Source organism: Nicotiana tabacum, chromosome 22, assembly GCF_000715075.1.
Source record: "Nicotiana tabacum cultivar K326 chromosome 22, ASM71507v2, whole genome shotgun sequence".
In the NCBI taxonomy this organism is placed as follows: domain Eukaryota; kingdom Viridiplantae; phylum Streptophyta; class Magnoliopsida; order Solanales; family Solanaceae; genus Nicotiana; species Nicotiana tabacum.
The window spans coordinates 10,824,070-10,840,489 of record NC_134101.1 but is presented as its reverse complement, the minus strand read 5'-3'; the positions used below and the strand labels follow the sequence as shown (position 1 = coordinate 10,840,489).

General features: G+C 36.7%; 1 protein-coding gene and 1 pseudogene across 1 annotated transcript; both read right to left on the bottom strand.

Annotated features, from left to right (window-relative positions):
- LOC107793333 (uncharacterized) overlaps window positions 1-16,420 on the bottom strand; it is a 54,073-nt pseudogene that overhangs the window by 5,015 nt on the left and 32,638 nt on the right.
- Window positions 11,558-15,477, bottom strand: LOC107793347 (uncharacterized). Its single transcript, XM_016615682.2, has 2 exons — window positions 14,385-15,477; window positions 11,558-12,103 (listed from the first exon to the last, which is right to left on the bottom strand). The coding sequence occupies exons 1-2, from the start codon at window positions 15,162-15,164 to the stop codon at window positions 11,894-11,896; spliced, it is 990 nt and encodes a 329-aa protein (XP_016471168.1). The 5' UTR covers window positions 15,165-15,477; the 3' UTR covers window positions 11,558-11,893.

The following is a 16,420-nucleotide window of genomic DNA, read 5'->3' as shown; positions in this document are numbered from 1 at the left end:
ATAAATCACAATATATACAAAAATTAATAAAGCCAAATAAAGTCAATGTACAAGCTCGAATTCTTGAATTCCCCAGCAGAGTCGCTAGAGCTGTCACACCCCTTTATGCCCCCCAAAACGATAAATGTGTATTATGGATGGTGGGTTAAAGAGTTTTTTCAATTAAAGTGACAAGACTTGATTAGGGATTATTTTATTTACAGAGTCGCCACTCGGAATTGATTTTTTGGGTGTTCCAAGTCACCTTTTATTTGAATCCCTAGTCAAAGGAATGTTTGACTCTATTATTATTGGTCTGCGAAAATAAAGTCCGGGTAAGGAATTCTGTTGACCGGGGAGAAGGTGTAAGGCATTCCCGAGTCCCGTGGTTCTAGCACGGTTGCTTTATTGACTTAAACTTGGCTTAAATTAATTTTGGATAAACTGTGATCTATTGGTTTCCATATTTTATCTATCCGCTTTTAATTATTAAAATATGGAACTATATTTGAAACGAATCACGTGTGTGAATCCGTTTTGTTCACTGTGCCAAAATCATGTAACGATACGTGTATACAATTAATAACATTTTATTATATTAAGATTGTTTTGACCAAAGTTACGCGAACACATAGTTCGGTTTTAATTTTAAAAATCACAATATGCCACGCGAAGGTATACATAATCGCGATAAATTAATTAAAAGCGCACCTAAAGCACTCTAACGATGTTCTTGGATTGTTTATTTCCTGAGATTTGATATTATTGTAGGGCCAAAAGTTATGGATTAGATGAGCTAAAGAAATCATGAGAATCAATTATATAACTAAGTTATTAGAAATATTTACAACTTAATGAATTGCTAATATTCTACCTCTTGAGACTCTTTTCAATTACTAAACTAGTGAAATATAACAATTGATAAAACAGTAAACGAAAGCAATAAATCATTTAACTTCCCAATTCTCGTTACCCAACCGTACACAACCCATAAGGCCAGAATTCTAATGTTTATCTTTTCAATTCATGAATCAATGCTGCACCCACTCATTAACAAACCAAAAAGCTACCAAATAAATAAAGTTATTCAAGTAAATCTGGAACAAATATCAGTTTAAATGATAAGTATTGGAAAAAAGTAATTAATACATAATATCACCCTATTCTTTAAAGGAAAAACTCTTTTGACTTTGAGACTCATTCACATGTTAAGCATTTTGTTCTTCAACACATATTGGTATTTGCCTAACGTGAATTCAAATATTTTCTTATAATTAAAAATTTTAAACAAAGAACTGCTCAAACAAATATGAAATCGAGAATGCAAATCATACACATAACAAGAACTAAAAACAAGATGAAACAAACGCAAAACATTCACATGAGAAATGTAAAAAAAAAAAGGAAGAGTTTAGAATCGGACCTCAATAATATTAACAAGAATTCGGTTGCAGCAAACTCCGACGAACTAAATCTGACAGGAAAACAAAACAGTAGCAGGAGCTTGGACCGCAAGCCCCGTCGGCAACCTCGAATTGGCACCAGAAGGCTCGAAATCGGATAGACCTAAAACTCAGCCTCCAAATACCTCAAATAAACTCCATGAGTAAAAATTACTCCAAGTACATCGAAATCAGAACTGACAGTAGCTTAGATGAAATTTGAACAAAGAAATCAAAATCTTTTCTGTGAACCTCTCCTTCTCGTCTCTCTCCTTTTGCTTTTTCCAAAATCCCCGCCTGTTTTGTCCCTTTGCCCAGATCTATTTCTTGTTCTCCTTTTTTCTAGAAACTAACACGTGAGGCAAGGTGAAAATGGGAAGGATCAATTGAAAATTTAGAGTCCCCTGGCAGCGGCGCACATGAACGAAGCAATAGTAGCCCGAAAATCCTTGGGTCCCGGTTGTGTGGGTGTTGCTCCTTTATTTTAGGGAGGGGGTCCGATTCTCTGTTCTCTCTTCCTTTTTTGAAGAAAGGAATTCCTGTTTTTAATGGGTAGGGAGAGTGGTATGGAGTTTGTGAGTGGGGGACAAGCATGGGGGACAAAGCATGGGGGACAAAGCATGTGGGACAAGCATGGGGGACAAAGCATGTGGGACAAGTGTGTGGGACAAGTGTGGGGGACAAGCATGGGGGACAAAGGAAAGTGGAGTGGGGACACACCTGGAAAAATGAGAGCGGAAAATATTCAAGCACGGTAAAAAATTAGGTGCTCACAAGACTCATATTATAAACTTTGACTTTAGGCCACATATATGCTTGAGCCGCCCCGGTCTCCACTGGGAACCTCTATCTCTGTCAAACTGTCATCTCACTTTTGCCTTTCAAGAACTCCATTACAATCCTAGAAAGCACTTCTTAAACAATATTGTCGTTAGCACGGTTTGCTCGAAAATAACCTGGATCGTCGTCCTTCATTTCTATTTTCATATAGGTCTTTTTTTCCCATTTGCGATTGTATTCTGATAAAATATTTCTCTTTGTGTGCTGATATTGCAACATGACAAAAAGAGTAGTAGTCTAATGTTGTAGCCTCCGCTCACAAATCACAATGATTTTCAAGTTCCTGAATCTAGATGTATTTCTAATTTTTTATAAATAAATAAGTAAATGTCATTTTTGTTATGAAGAATATTATATTGTGGATGTCCATTTATTACTCCGCTATAGATAATCTTCCTGAAGAAAATTATCCATTTAGTACTCTGTTGAAGTTTATCTACAAGCAGCTGATGCAGACAGGTTGCAAGCAGCTCAATAAAATGATTTACAGCAGCTTCTTATTAAACAGGCAGGTTCCAAGCAGCTCATGCAGACATCTTACAAGCAGCTAAATAAAAGTCTTGCAGTTGCTTCCTGAAAAGCCTCGCAGCTGCTTCATTTCTTCTTTAAATAGAGGAGTTTCCAGTTCATTATGTACATAAGTTTAAAGTTTGAATAATATATCAGTTTCTCTCTATACTTGTCTTTACTTTACAGTCTTTATTTTATAACACGTTATCAGCACGAGACTCTGTCATCTCGAGCAAATACTTTGAAAGTATCACATGTACGAACTTTCTTTTTCTAAATAATGTCAAATCTTTCTAAACCTAAATTTGTAGCCCTAGATATATCGGGCAAAAGCTACATGTCTTGGGTGCTTGATGCCGAAATTCATCTTGATGCGATGGGTCTGGCAGACACCATCAAGGACAAAAAGCAGGCATCAAACCAAGACCGTGCCAAAGCAATGATATTCCTACGCCATCACCTTGATGAGGGCCTGAAAATGGAATATCTTACTGTTAAAGATCCAGTCATACTGTGGGATAATTTGAAAGATAGATATGACAACCTGAAGATGGTCGTTCCTCCACAGGCACGATATGATTGGACTCATTTAAGGCTACAAGATTTTAAATCTATCGGTGAGTATAATTCTGCTATGTTCAGAATTATTTTCCAATTAAAATTATGTGGTGATAATATTACTGATCATGATATGTTGGAGAAAACTTTTACCACTTTTCATGCCTCGAACATGCTCCTGCAGCAGCAATATCGAGAGATGGGATTCAAAAAGTATTCTGAACTTATCTCACATCTTCTTGTAGCCGAGCAATATAATGGGCTATTAATAAAAAACCATGAAAGCCGACCTACTGGTTCTTGTCCATTCCCTGAAGTGAATGAGACAAACTTCCACCAAGCTAAGCGTGGAAGAAGACGTGGCCCCAGTCGTGGTCATGGCCGTGGTTGGGGAAGAAACACTAATCATGGTAATAATAATGTACCAAAGAACCATCCTCACCACCAACAGTGGAAAAGGAAGGAACAAAAGCATGAAGCGGTGCAAGCAGCAAACGCAGAAAATGCATGCTATAGATGTGGAGGAAAAGGGCACTGGTCACGTACATGCCGTACGCCAAAGCACCTGGTTGAGCTGTATCAAGCCTCCCTGAAGAAGACTGAGAAAAATGATGAAACAAATTTTATTTCTGAAGATAATTTAGACTTCATGCATTTGGATGTAGCTGATTACTTTGTACTCCCGGAAGAAAAAACAAGTCATGTGATCGGTGATGAATATGTAGAGATGTAAATATTTTAATTTTTGTTGTTTGTAGCAGATAGTATGGTTATGTAATAGTTATACATAAATAAAAGTTATGCTTTGATAATAATATTTACTATCATATTTATTTTATTTATGTCATTTTGAAGAATATGGATAATCCTCAAATTATGTTTGGATCAAAGACCAATCATGAAGATATTTGTGTAATTGATAGTGGAACAACTCATGCCATATTCAAATATCAAAAATACTTTTCTTATTTGCATAAGAAAAAAGCAAATATTTCTACAATTTCTGGTAATATAAGTTTGATTGAAGGCTCCGGAAGAGTTATTGTATTTCTGTCTAAGGGAACAAAACTTATTATAGACAATGCATTATTCTCCTCCAAGTCCCGAAGAAACTTGTTGAGCTTTATGGATATCCGCCGAAATGGGTATCATGTTGAGACGATAGATGAAATGAATATGGAATATCTTTGTATTACAAAGAATGTTTCTGGTCAGAAGTGCATTGTAGAAAAGTTACCAACTTTATCTTCTGGCTTATACTATTCAAATATTAGTACAGTTGAAGCACACTCTATCGTAAATCGGAAGTTTACTGATTCAAATACTTTTGTGCTTTGGCATGGCCGTTTGGGCCATCCTAGATCAATAATGATGAGACGAATTACTAAAAATTCGAGTGGGCATCCATTAAAGAACCTGAAGATTATTACAAATGATGAGTTTTCTTGTGATGCTTGTTATCAAGGAAAAATGATCACTAGACCATCACCAATGAAGGTTGGCATTGAGTCCCCTGCCTTTTTAGAGCGTATATATGGGGATATATGTGGACTTATTTACCCACCAAGTGGGTTGTTCAGATATTTTATGGTTCTAATAGACGCATCTTCAAGATGGTCTCATGTGTGCCTACTATCATCTCGCAGCCTGGCGTTTGCAAAGTTATTAGCCCAAATAATTCGATTAAGGGCACAATTCCTAGATTATCCTATAAAGGTTATTCGCCTTGATAATGCTCGAGAATTCTCATCTCAAGCTTTTGATGATTACTGTCTATCAGTTGGGATAAAAGTTGAACATCCTGTAGCTTATGTTCATACTCAAAATGGCCTTGCAGAGTCATTTATTAAACACCTGCAATTGATAGCAATACCACTACTTATGAAAACAAAATTGCTCACTACTGTTTGGGGCCATGCTATCTTGCACGCAACATCACTTATCCGTCTCAGACTGACACATTATAAAAAATATTCTCTGTCATAATTAGTTTTTGGTTATGAACCAAATATTGCCCATCTATGAATGTTTGGATATGTTGTATATGTGCCAGTAGCACCACCACAGCACAGTAAGTTGGGCCCGCAGAGAAGGTTAGGAATATATGTTGGGTTTGAATCACCTTCTATTATTCGCTATCTTAAACCATTGACGGAGGATTTATTTACTGCTCGATTTGCAGATTGTCGATTTGATGAAACAAATTTTCCACAATTAGGGGGAGAGAAAAAGGAAATCAAAAGAGAAATTGAGTGAAAAGTTTCATCATTATCTCACTTTAATCCACATACCCCTATATGTGATCAGGAGGTCGAGAAGATCATCCATTTACAGAATATAGCAAATCAAATTCCAGACGCATTTACTGATTTGAAAAGGACAATTAAGTCACATATCCCTGTAGAGAATGTACCTATCCGAATTGATGTCCCAGCAGGACCATCTACTAGCATGAGAGCTAGTGAACCTAAAGCACGCTTGAAGCGTGGTAGGCCTTTGGGTTCTAAGGATCGAAATCCTAGAAAAAAAAATCGACAAATGATCAAAATGATATTATGAAGGGATCTCCTGAAGAGACCCGAGATCTGATTAGTTCTGAGATTCCTGAAGAAATCAATGAACCCGAGACTCAAGTGAGTGAGGAACTTTTAATAAGTTCTACTAGTAATGGGATTAATTTAAATCGATCTGAAATAGTGGTGGATAATATTTTTGTATATAATGTTGCACTTAACATTATGCAAGATAGTGAGAATCTTGAACCCCGATCTATCGAAGAATGTCGACAAAGATCTGATTGGCCAAAATGGCAAGAGTCAATTCAATCGGAATTGAAGTCACTTGCTAAAAGAGAGGTCTTTGGACCAGTAGTCCAAACACCTGCTGGTATAAAGCCAGTTGGTCATAAATGGGTTTTTGTGCGAAAAAGGAATGATAAAAATGAAGTTGAAAGATACAAGGCCCGCCTTGTTGCACAAGGATTCTCACAACGACCTGGAGTCGATTATGAAGAAACATATTCACCAGTTATGGATGCCATAACATTTCGATATCTCATCAGTTTAGCCTTACGTGAAAGGCTTGAAATACATCTAATGGATGTGGTTACAGCTTATCTATACGGGTCACTTGATAATGAAATTTACATGAAAATCTCTGAAGGATTTAAAATGCATGAAGCATATTCAAAATCTCGGAAAATGTACTCAATCAAATTACAAAGATCTTTGTACGGTTTAAAGCAATCTGGGCGCATGTGGTATTGTAACGACCCGGTCGATCGTTTTGACTATTATAACCCCGTTCCCCTATTTACTGCTCAATTTATGCCTTGCAATTAATTTATGACTTATCGGGTTAGTTGGTTCGGGTCCGGAGGGAATTCGGAGTGAAATGAGACACTTAGTCTCATAATTGAAAAATTAAGTTAGAAAAGTGGATCGGATATGGACCTATATGTAAACAACCTCGGATTTAAATTTTGATGATTCCAATAGTTCCGTATGGTGATTTTGGACTTAGGAGTGTGTTCGAAAAAAAAATTGGAGGTCCGTAGAGGAATTAGGCTTGAAATGCCGAAAGTTGAATTTTTGGGAAGTTTGACCCGGGGGTTGACTTTTTGATATCGGGGTCGAAATCTGATTCTGAAAATTTTAATAGGTTTGTTATGTCATTTATGACTTGTGTGCAAAATTTGAGGTCAATATGACGTGATTTTATAGGTTTCGGCGTTATTTGTAGAAATGGAAAGTTTCAAAGTTCAATAGGCTTGAATTGGGGCGTAATTCATGGTTTTAGCGTTGTTTGAGGTGATTTGAGGATTCGACTAAATTTGTATGATGTTTTAGGACTTGTTAGTATATTTGGTTGAGGTCCCGAGGGCCTCGGATGAGTTTCGTATGGTTAACGGATCAAAAATTGAACTACAACAGCTGCTGCAATTTCCTTGTGTTGGAAATTTCTTCTGCCAGAACCGAGCACAGAAAACTGAGCCCATAAAATCAAGCCCAGAATCGAGCCCATAAAATCGAGCCCAGAGTCGAGGGCCACGATCGAAGGCAGGGTCGAGGATCAGGATCGAAGCCACGATCGAGCCCAAGGTCGAGGGCCACGATCGAAGGCAGGGTCGAAGACATGATCGAAGGCCAGGGTCGAGGGCCATGATCGAAGGCCAGGGTCAAGGGCCATGATCGAGGTCCAGGATCTAGGATCTCGATCGAAGGCCAAGATCGAGGCAGAACCGAGGTAGTCTGGGCAGAATTATAAAGCAGGGACTTCGTCCCATTCACCATTCGCCATTTTTGACAAATTGGAGCTTGAGGAGAGGCGATTTTTGATAGATTTTCAAGGAAAATTTGAAGTAAGTCCCTTGTAATCATTTCTACTCCATAATATTGTATTATCATCGAATAATCCGACTAGATTACATGATTTTGAGGTGTAAATCGGAGATTGGAACTTAGAAATTTGGAAATAAGATTTGTAGATTTGAGGGTTGAGTTGAGGTCGGATTTTGGCAAAATTGGTATGGTTAGACTCGTGGTTGAATGGGCTTTCGGATTTTGTAATTTTTGTCGATTTCTGAGACGTGGGCCCCACGGATAATTTTTGAGCTAAATTTTAGATTTTTATGAAAAAATAGTATTTTCTTATGGAATTAATTCCAATAAATTTTATTGACTGAAAAGAATTATTTGTGACTGGATTCGAGGCATTCAAAGGCCGATTTGCGAGGCAAAGGCATAGCAGAGTAAAGAATTTCACGTTTTGAGGTAAGTAACAATTTTAAATCCGGTCCTCAGGTTATGAAACCCCAGATTTTTGTGTCATGTGATTATTTTGGAGGTGACGCACATGCTAGGTGACTGGCGTGTGGGCGTGCACCGAAGGGATTGTGGCTTGGTCCGTCCCGTGAAACTGTAAAGTTGAATAACATGTTGTTAGCTATAAGCTCTCTTTGTGTTGAAGAAATTTGACTGTAAATCATGTTAAAAATCATGTTTATGCTATGTGATAGTACTGTTGGGACCCACAGAGGTCGCGTACTTGTTGAATTATTTGCTAATTGTTGTCTCGTACTCAGTCATGATTTTACTTGTGCATCATACCTCAGTCTTTCTTGATATTTGTTGATTTACTATGTTATCTTTGTTTGGGCTGATCTTTGTGATTTTCGAGAGCCCGAGAGACTAGAGAGGCTGAGGACTAAGTAAGGCCGGTGAGGTAAAGATATATGGCATGTGAGTTGTCCATGCAGTATGTGAGTTGTCCGTGCGGATTATGGTGCTTGGGCTGTAGGAGCCCCTCCGGAGTCTGTACACACCCCCAGTGAGCGCGGGTACCCATTGAGTGTGAGTGCTGAGGGCTGAGAGCCGAGTGGTTGAGCTGTTGTGATGAGTTGAGTGACTGTCGCCTGAGAGGTTGTACTTGCTTTGCATTTGTTATTGCACTTGATTGCTATCTTTCATTGTTGTGAAATCTCTGAAAGATTTTATATCCGGATTACATGAAATTGAACTATATAAAATTGATTTGACTTAAACTGCCGAATTTGAAAGCATGTCTATTCTTTGCTGGAATTACTGAAAATAAACTGTAACTGTGTAGCTCGTCATTATCTTCAGTTCCTTAGTTATTATTGTTACTTGCTGAGTTAGTTGTACTCATACTACACCCTGCACTTCGTGTGCATATCCAGGTATTCCCGGACATAGCGGGCGTTGATCATTTCACGCAGTTGATTTTTAGGAGATTTTGAGGTAGCTGCCGTGTTCCGTACCTTGTCTCTCCTTCTCTATCTCCTTGTTCATTGTATCTGGTCTCAGACTATTATAGACCGTATTTTCCAGACTTGTATTCATATTAGATGTTCATGTACTTAGTGACACCAAGTTTTGGGGAGTATTCATGTCAGCATTTGTGAGATTTTGTATTGTGTTAAATTATTATATTTTCAAACTTAAGAGAAATTGTGGTTTATCGAGATTATCGGCTTGCCTAGTATCGAGATAGGCGCCGTCACGACAAGTTAGGATTTTGGGTCGTGACAGGTATAATCGCCTCAGTGAATATTTGTTGAAAGAGGGTTACATAAATGATGTTATTTGTTCATGTATTTTTATAAAGAAAATGGCTTCAGAATTTGTTATACTTATTGTTTATGTTGATGACATAAATCTTGTTGGAACTCCAGAAGAGCTCCAAAAGACAACTGAATATCTTAAGAAAGAATTTGAGATGAAAGATCTTGGAAAGACAAAACTTTGTCTTGGTCTGCAAATTGAACATTTAGCAGACGAGATCTTTATCCATCAATCTGCCTATACAGAAAGGGTCTTAAAACGCTTTTACATGGACAAAGTGCACCCATTGAGTACACCAATGGTTGTTCGATCACTTGAAGAAGATTTGCTCTGACCTCCAGAAGAGGATGAGGAATTCCTTGGTCCCGAAGTACCCTATCTCAGTACAATTGGTGCACTAATGTATCTTGCTAATGCTACAAGGCCTGACATAGCATTTTCTGTTAATTTACTAGCAAGATATAGTTCTTCTCCTACACAGAGACATTGAAACGGGATTAAGCATATATTGCGATATTTAAAAGAAACTCTTGATATGGGTTTGTTTTATGCTAACAAAGATAGTGCAGATCTTGTTGGCTATGCAGATGCGGGTTATTTATCTGATCCACATAAAAGCTAGATCTCAAACCGGGTATGTGTTTATATGTGGAGGTACTATGATATCATGGCGCTCCACAAAGCAATATATTGTTGCTACTTCTTCAAATCATGCTGAAATAATAGGTATTCATGAAGCAAGTAGGTAATGTGTATGGTTGAGATCAATAATTCATTTTATTCGAGAAAAATGTGGTTTGGAATGTGAGAAAAGGCCCACAATTTTATACGAAGACAATGTTGCATGCATAGCCCAATTGAAGGGAGGATTTATAAAAGGAGATAGAACGAAGCACATTTCACCAAAATTATTCTACACACACGATCTTCAGAAAAATGGTGACATTGATGTGCAACAAATCCGTTCAAGTGACAATCCGACACATTTATGTACTAAATATTTGTCAACTTCAACTTTTGAGAAGATGGTATACAAGATTGGAATGCGGAGACTCAAATATTTGAAACAAGGTTTTCATCAGGGAGAGTAAAATACGCGATGTACTCTTTTTTCCTCACTAAGGTTTTTTTCCCACAGGGTTTTCCTTATAAGGTTTTTAATGAGGCAGTTAGAAATGCGTATTACTAAATATGTATACTCTTTTTCCTTCACTAGGATTTTTTCCACTGGGTTTTTCCTAGTAAGGTTTTAACGAGGCACAATATCTTTTAATGAACATCCAAGGGGGAGTGTTATGAAAATAATTATATTGTGGATGTCCATTTATTACTCCGCTATTGATAATCTTCCTGAAGAAGATTATCCATTTAGTACTCTGTTGAAGTTTATCTACAAGCAGCTGATGCAGGCAGGTTGCAAGCAGCTCAATGAAATAATTTGCAGCAACTTCTTATTAAACATGCAGGTTGCAAGCAAAGCTTCGCAGCTGCTTCCTTTCTTCTATAAATAGAGGAGTTTTCAGTTCATTATGTACATAAGTTTGAAGTTTGAATAATATATCAGTTTCTCTCTATACTTGTCTTTACTTTACAGTCTTTATTTTATAACAATTTTTTATTAATCTGTGGATTTGTTCGATCTAACTTTTTGCATTTTCTTGTGATTTGATGATTAAAATTAAACTATGAAAGCTTATCACACATATACTATTAACTTATCTTTATTATATCGTGTACATAATTAGATATACACACAAAAATAAACAAATATATGTATACAGAATATATCATTATTATACTATATATATATATATATATATATATATATATATATATATATATATATATATATATATATATATATATATATACATATACTTTTAACCAAAACAACATCCACATGCACAGATTTTTCTAAGAATATATGTGATGAATTAATGTTCAAAATTATATATATATATATATATATATATATATATATATATATATATATATATATATACTTTTAACCAAAACAACATCCACATGCACAGATTTTTCTAAGAATATATGTGATGAATTAATGTTCAAAATTATATATATATATATATATATACTTTTAACCAAAACAACATCCACATGCACAGATTTTTCTAAGAATATATGTGAAGAATTAATGTTCAAAATTTTCAACACAATTTTCCAATCCAATTCACCCTCTTTCTCCATGACATGGGAAAAAAACCATCAAACAATGACTCAATCTCACCTAACTCATTCGAATTTAAAATAAATTATATAGAACAAAAATAAAAATGAAATATTGCTACGTGATTGTACATGCCAAATTAAGGCTACACAATCCCTCTTCTTGTCTCTCCGTCTTCAGTCTCCTGCAGCAAGTAGAATTTCTGCTCGACCATAAAAAAAGATGGTATGCATACAACAACAGAGATTTTGGAGATAAACTGATAATATTCCCTCTTTCTAAATAATATATTTTCAGGTCACACTGCTGTTACCAGTGTTGAGCTCTTGGAAGAAGGCCTTGGAAGCTTCATATGTAGACCAGCAAATTGCAGCGGCAGGAGCATGGAAAAGCATCCTTGGCACCCACCCCCTCATAAGACCCTTGTATCCATCCTTCTTTAGAATTGTTCGAAAAACATCCCTAATTGACCCAGATTTAAATCTGTCACAGCCACAGACACCCTGCACCAACACGTTAAAGTTAGATGAGTAACGTAATTTCACAAATGCATCACTTTCACAGATTCTTTTCAACTTCAAATATTCTTTTTTTCTATGTCAACTCAAATATTGACCAAATGCCTAGTTAATTATTTCACTCAGCCATCACAACAATTACTGCTTCGACTAGACAGTGAAGTGTCAAAGACTAGGGGAAAGTTTGAGAACAAAAATAAACTAGTGTGCTTGATAAGCATTGGCATTGTACTGCATCACATTTTATGAATCGGTTCCATTATGATAAACAGGCAATAGTAAATAAATGTTTTAAATTTTCAATAACTAAACACTCAACAGCAACTAATCTGTACAAATCTAGATGCGTGTTATTCCGCGTACCTAATACCATTCATGACAGCCAAATTAATTTACAGAAATTACTTGTTTGGATTTAGACCATAGCATGTGGCCCTTATAGTAGGAAAGAGAAGTGCTCTTCTTGTACTTTTTCCTAGGGGGTTAGGACCCCCACCCCACCAAAGTGTACGTCTCCTAGAACTGTGATGCCTGAAGCACTGTTTGTAAGTACGAAAACAATTTATCTTCTAATCACTCATTAGAGCAGATTTCTTAATTAGAGCCCACATCAAAAACACCACAAAAATCATTTTGTACGCTCATGTAAACATTTTTAAAAACTAAATAAATCATTACCACATACCATATGTCATATAATATGAAGAAGTCAGATGTACTTTTTGATGAAGCACAAGTCAAAGTATCTTATTCAGGTTTTCAGCCAACAGAACCAAGAAGGCAAGGCAAATGTCTTGCGCATCAGCACTAACCTATTAGACCCGTAAATCAACTACCTATATTCTGCTTGTGCTGACAGCAGAAACATAACCTTTCATGTCTCAAAATATTTTAAGAAAGGCCAAACTTGAAATAGAAAATAAAAGAACCTAACCGGACAAACAATATAGTATTCAACAAAAATCTCAATTAGGCCATCATTCTCTTACGTTAAAGAAAAGCCCTTAACCACTTAACCTGCATAATGGTATAAAGCCTTAAAAAGGACATGAATGCTACTGATCTTGTCGCCTAATTCAGTCACCAATGATTGAAAAGGCCTTCATTGATATCCAAACTTTTAAAAGAACGTTATACGAAAACATGCAGTAGATAGAGGTTACAGATTTCAGTATAACCTTGGGCATAATTTCTATGCAGCAACTGTTCCTGAGGTTGAGCTTGAGTTGAGGTTAATCCAACTTGAGCCAACCCCAAATAGTCAAAACAAGCCAGCCTTAAGTAGCTTGGGATATCAAGAAGCCGAGCAGAATGCGTAGGTTTCTTTTCTCTGCTTTTCCTCTAGTTCTGTTCTTTTAAGTCATGTAACCTTGTCCTCAAAAACCCCAGTCCCAAGATAAAACTTTCCTGAACTTTTCAGTCTCCTTTTTCAATAGTTACACTTCCAAAGCCTAGAATATTAGTTCCAGATCGATATACCACAACGAGTTAAGATGGAAATCACTAAATTCCCAGACAACCATTTCGTACTTAATCAGCCCAAATCAGTACCATTCTCTCAAACCAAACACACACCTACCTTTGAACCAACATAACCCAAAGCAAACCCAGATCTCACAACCAAACACCCCCCACCCCACCCCCCAAAATAAAAAACAGACCAAAAAATAACCTTCAGATTCTTACCAATTTTCAAGATACCCTTACATAGCAAATGAAAACAGATATTACTTTACACATGCTAATCAAATGCTATCTCTTTGAACTTCAAAAGCGCAGCTACGTATTCTGCCCTTCAAGCTGGTTGATTTATGCTGATAGCAAGTAGTAAACAAACTTTCCCCCACCAGCAGCTTTGGTCAGATACTCCTCACTCGCCCTCCTCTTTTTTCATCACTTCTTCATCAAGAACTGTATGCTGAACTTGCATCTTACTCTAAATATCAACAAAATTATTGCTCCAGGTTTTATCTTCCACTTTTGGTTCCCAAAAATGATACCTTCCTACTTTTACATTTTGCTTGTTTAGTTAGCTACCTGAAGAAATCCAGTTACAAATGTGCTTTGCAAAACATGGACACTTTAAGGGGACAGAGCATCTTCAGGCAGGTCATAGAAAAGCAAGCTTAATCCCACAATTACAGACACAAAAACAACATAAATACATATAACCACATATAGCAACAGGAGGTCCAGTATAAATATTAAAAAGCTCCGACATAAAAAATCCAACTCCAACAAAGCCACAAAGCATATAATTAAATACCTGACATTGTAATTGCGTCTTGACAACATCAAGCGGCGTTGTAATCAATGCCGCAGACGCCCCAGCTGCCGCACCAGCAGTGGCATGAACTATCAATCTTTCGTCACTTGCACTCTCTGGTGAAACCCCTAATAAGCCCCGTTTCGCAGCCTCATATGTAGAAAAATGCACAGCCGTATATGGGGCATTCATCAAGACCGTAGTTTTATATGAAGCGTAAAAAGCCTTAAACCCTTCTTCCTTCAAAACCCTCTTCACACAATCCATTACACCTTTGTACGGACTATCACTCAACTGCAGCCTCTGCTTCACCATATCCATAGGCGTAAACACCGCATCACTTGCCACCGTGGCAAAAACACCCGAAATAGCATGTGCACCCGAATTATTCGGGTTCCCGCCAGAAAAACTCTTCTTACAAATCTCATAAACGGAGAAGTAAACGGCATGGGCTGGGCCAGCACCAAGGCCCATAGCTCCAATACCACGGTAAAGTCCAGGAATACCTTCAGATTTGAGAATTGAACCAAGGGCCGTACGGATACTGGCGTATTTAAGAGGACAAGAACCCAAGGCTTGCATTTGGGTTTTAATTGTATCTACGGGGAACATCGCCATGTGTTCTACCATGCCGGCGATTGACCCGGCGATCATGAACTGCCAGAAATGCAGCCCGTCGTGCGCCGGCGAAACGGCGACCTCCGGACGGTGGTAATCAGGTGGTTGCGGCACTGACAAAAGGTCCGGTTTTTGAAATTTTGGGGAAGCATCGGTAGCCATGGAGAGGAATTAGGGGAAATTACGAAAATTTTAGGGTTTCAGTTCCTCTCGGTTCGGGTTACGGGTTGTGTTCAATTGGGTTCCTCCCGTTAGAGGATTAGCTGCTCAGAGGGAGGATTAGGGCTCAAGAGAGGACAGAAAGCTGAAAGCTTTTTTGTGAGATTTTTGGGCAGGGTTTGAGGAGGAAGAAAGGAGTTGCGGTTAGGTTTAGGGTTCCAAAATTTTGGGGATTTTGCTGCAACTGTTGACTTTCCTAATTTAATTTAACTATCAAGAGTTCTTTCCTTTTTTCATTATAGCGGTGGTGTAAGGCAAATTTTTGTTCACACCTCGACCCCAACATATTCCTTTTTTACTACCTTTTCTTTTAGAAAAATAATAGTTTTTAAAATAATAATCGAAATATATATTTTTATATTTTACATACAAAAAAATATATTATACTAATCTTTGCCCTTTTCTTTTCTAACGGTCTGCGGCTAATTTGTTCATACCTAAAGTCCAATTATGTATGTTATGTTCAACATAAATAGACAGTGAATAACTTTGTCCTTCAAAGTTTACTAACTTGGCAGTCTAGTTCCGAACTGATCTTAAACGAAAATAAAACACCTTTTCCATAAAAGATTTTAAGAGTGTGTTTGGTATGAAAGAAAATGTTTTCATGATTAATGAGTGATTTTATCACTTATTTTTTCTTGTTTGGTTGGTGAGTACAAAACTTTTTCCGGAAAATATTTTTTAATATTTGGTTAGAGAGTAGAAAATATTTTTTAGGAAAATAATTTTTTATGTTACTCCCCCCCCCCCCCAAATACCCAATATTTTCAGGACTCTATTTTCTTCAAAATTTTAATTATTCTTCTAAAAATTCACACAAACCCAAAGGAACTAATGTGATGTTTTACTTTTTTTATTCAAAAACAATACTGAAAATTGTGCTCCATAACTAAAAAACTCTTTTTATTGGTTGAAAAAGAAAGTACTCTTTTTACAACATGAAAATAAAGTACTCATTTTGTTGAAATGAAAGAAAATATTTTTTCTATATCATGAAATGAAAATACTATTTTTGTTGAAACGAAAGAAAATGCTTTTGGGATTTTTACACAAATAGCCCGTCATGTTCATTATTTACGTTTTCTAGACATATACATAGATTACAAATTGATTATACATAATTATACACATATAATACATAAATTATGCATATATTATACCTTCACCGGCTATTTTTAGTTTAAGCAGTTGGGTGG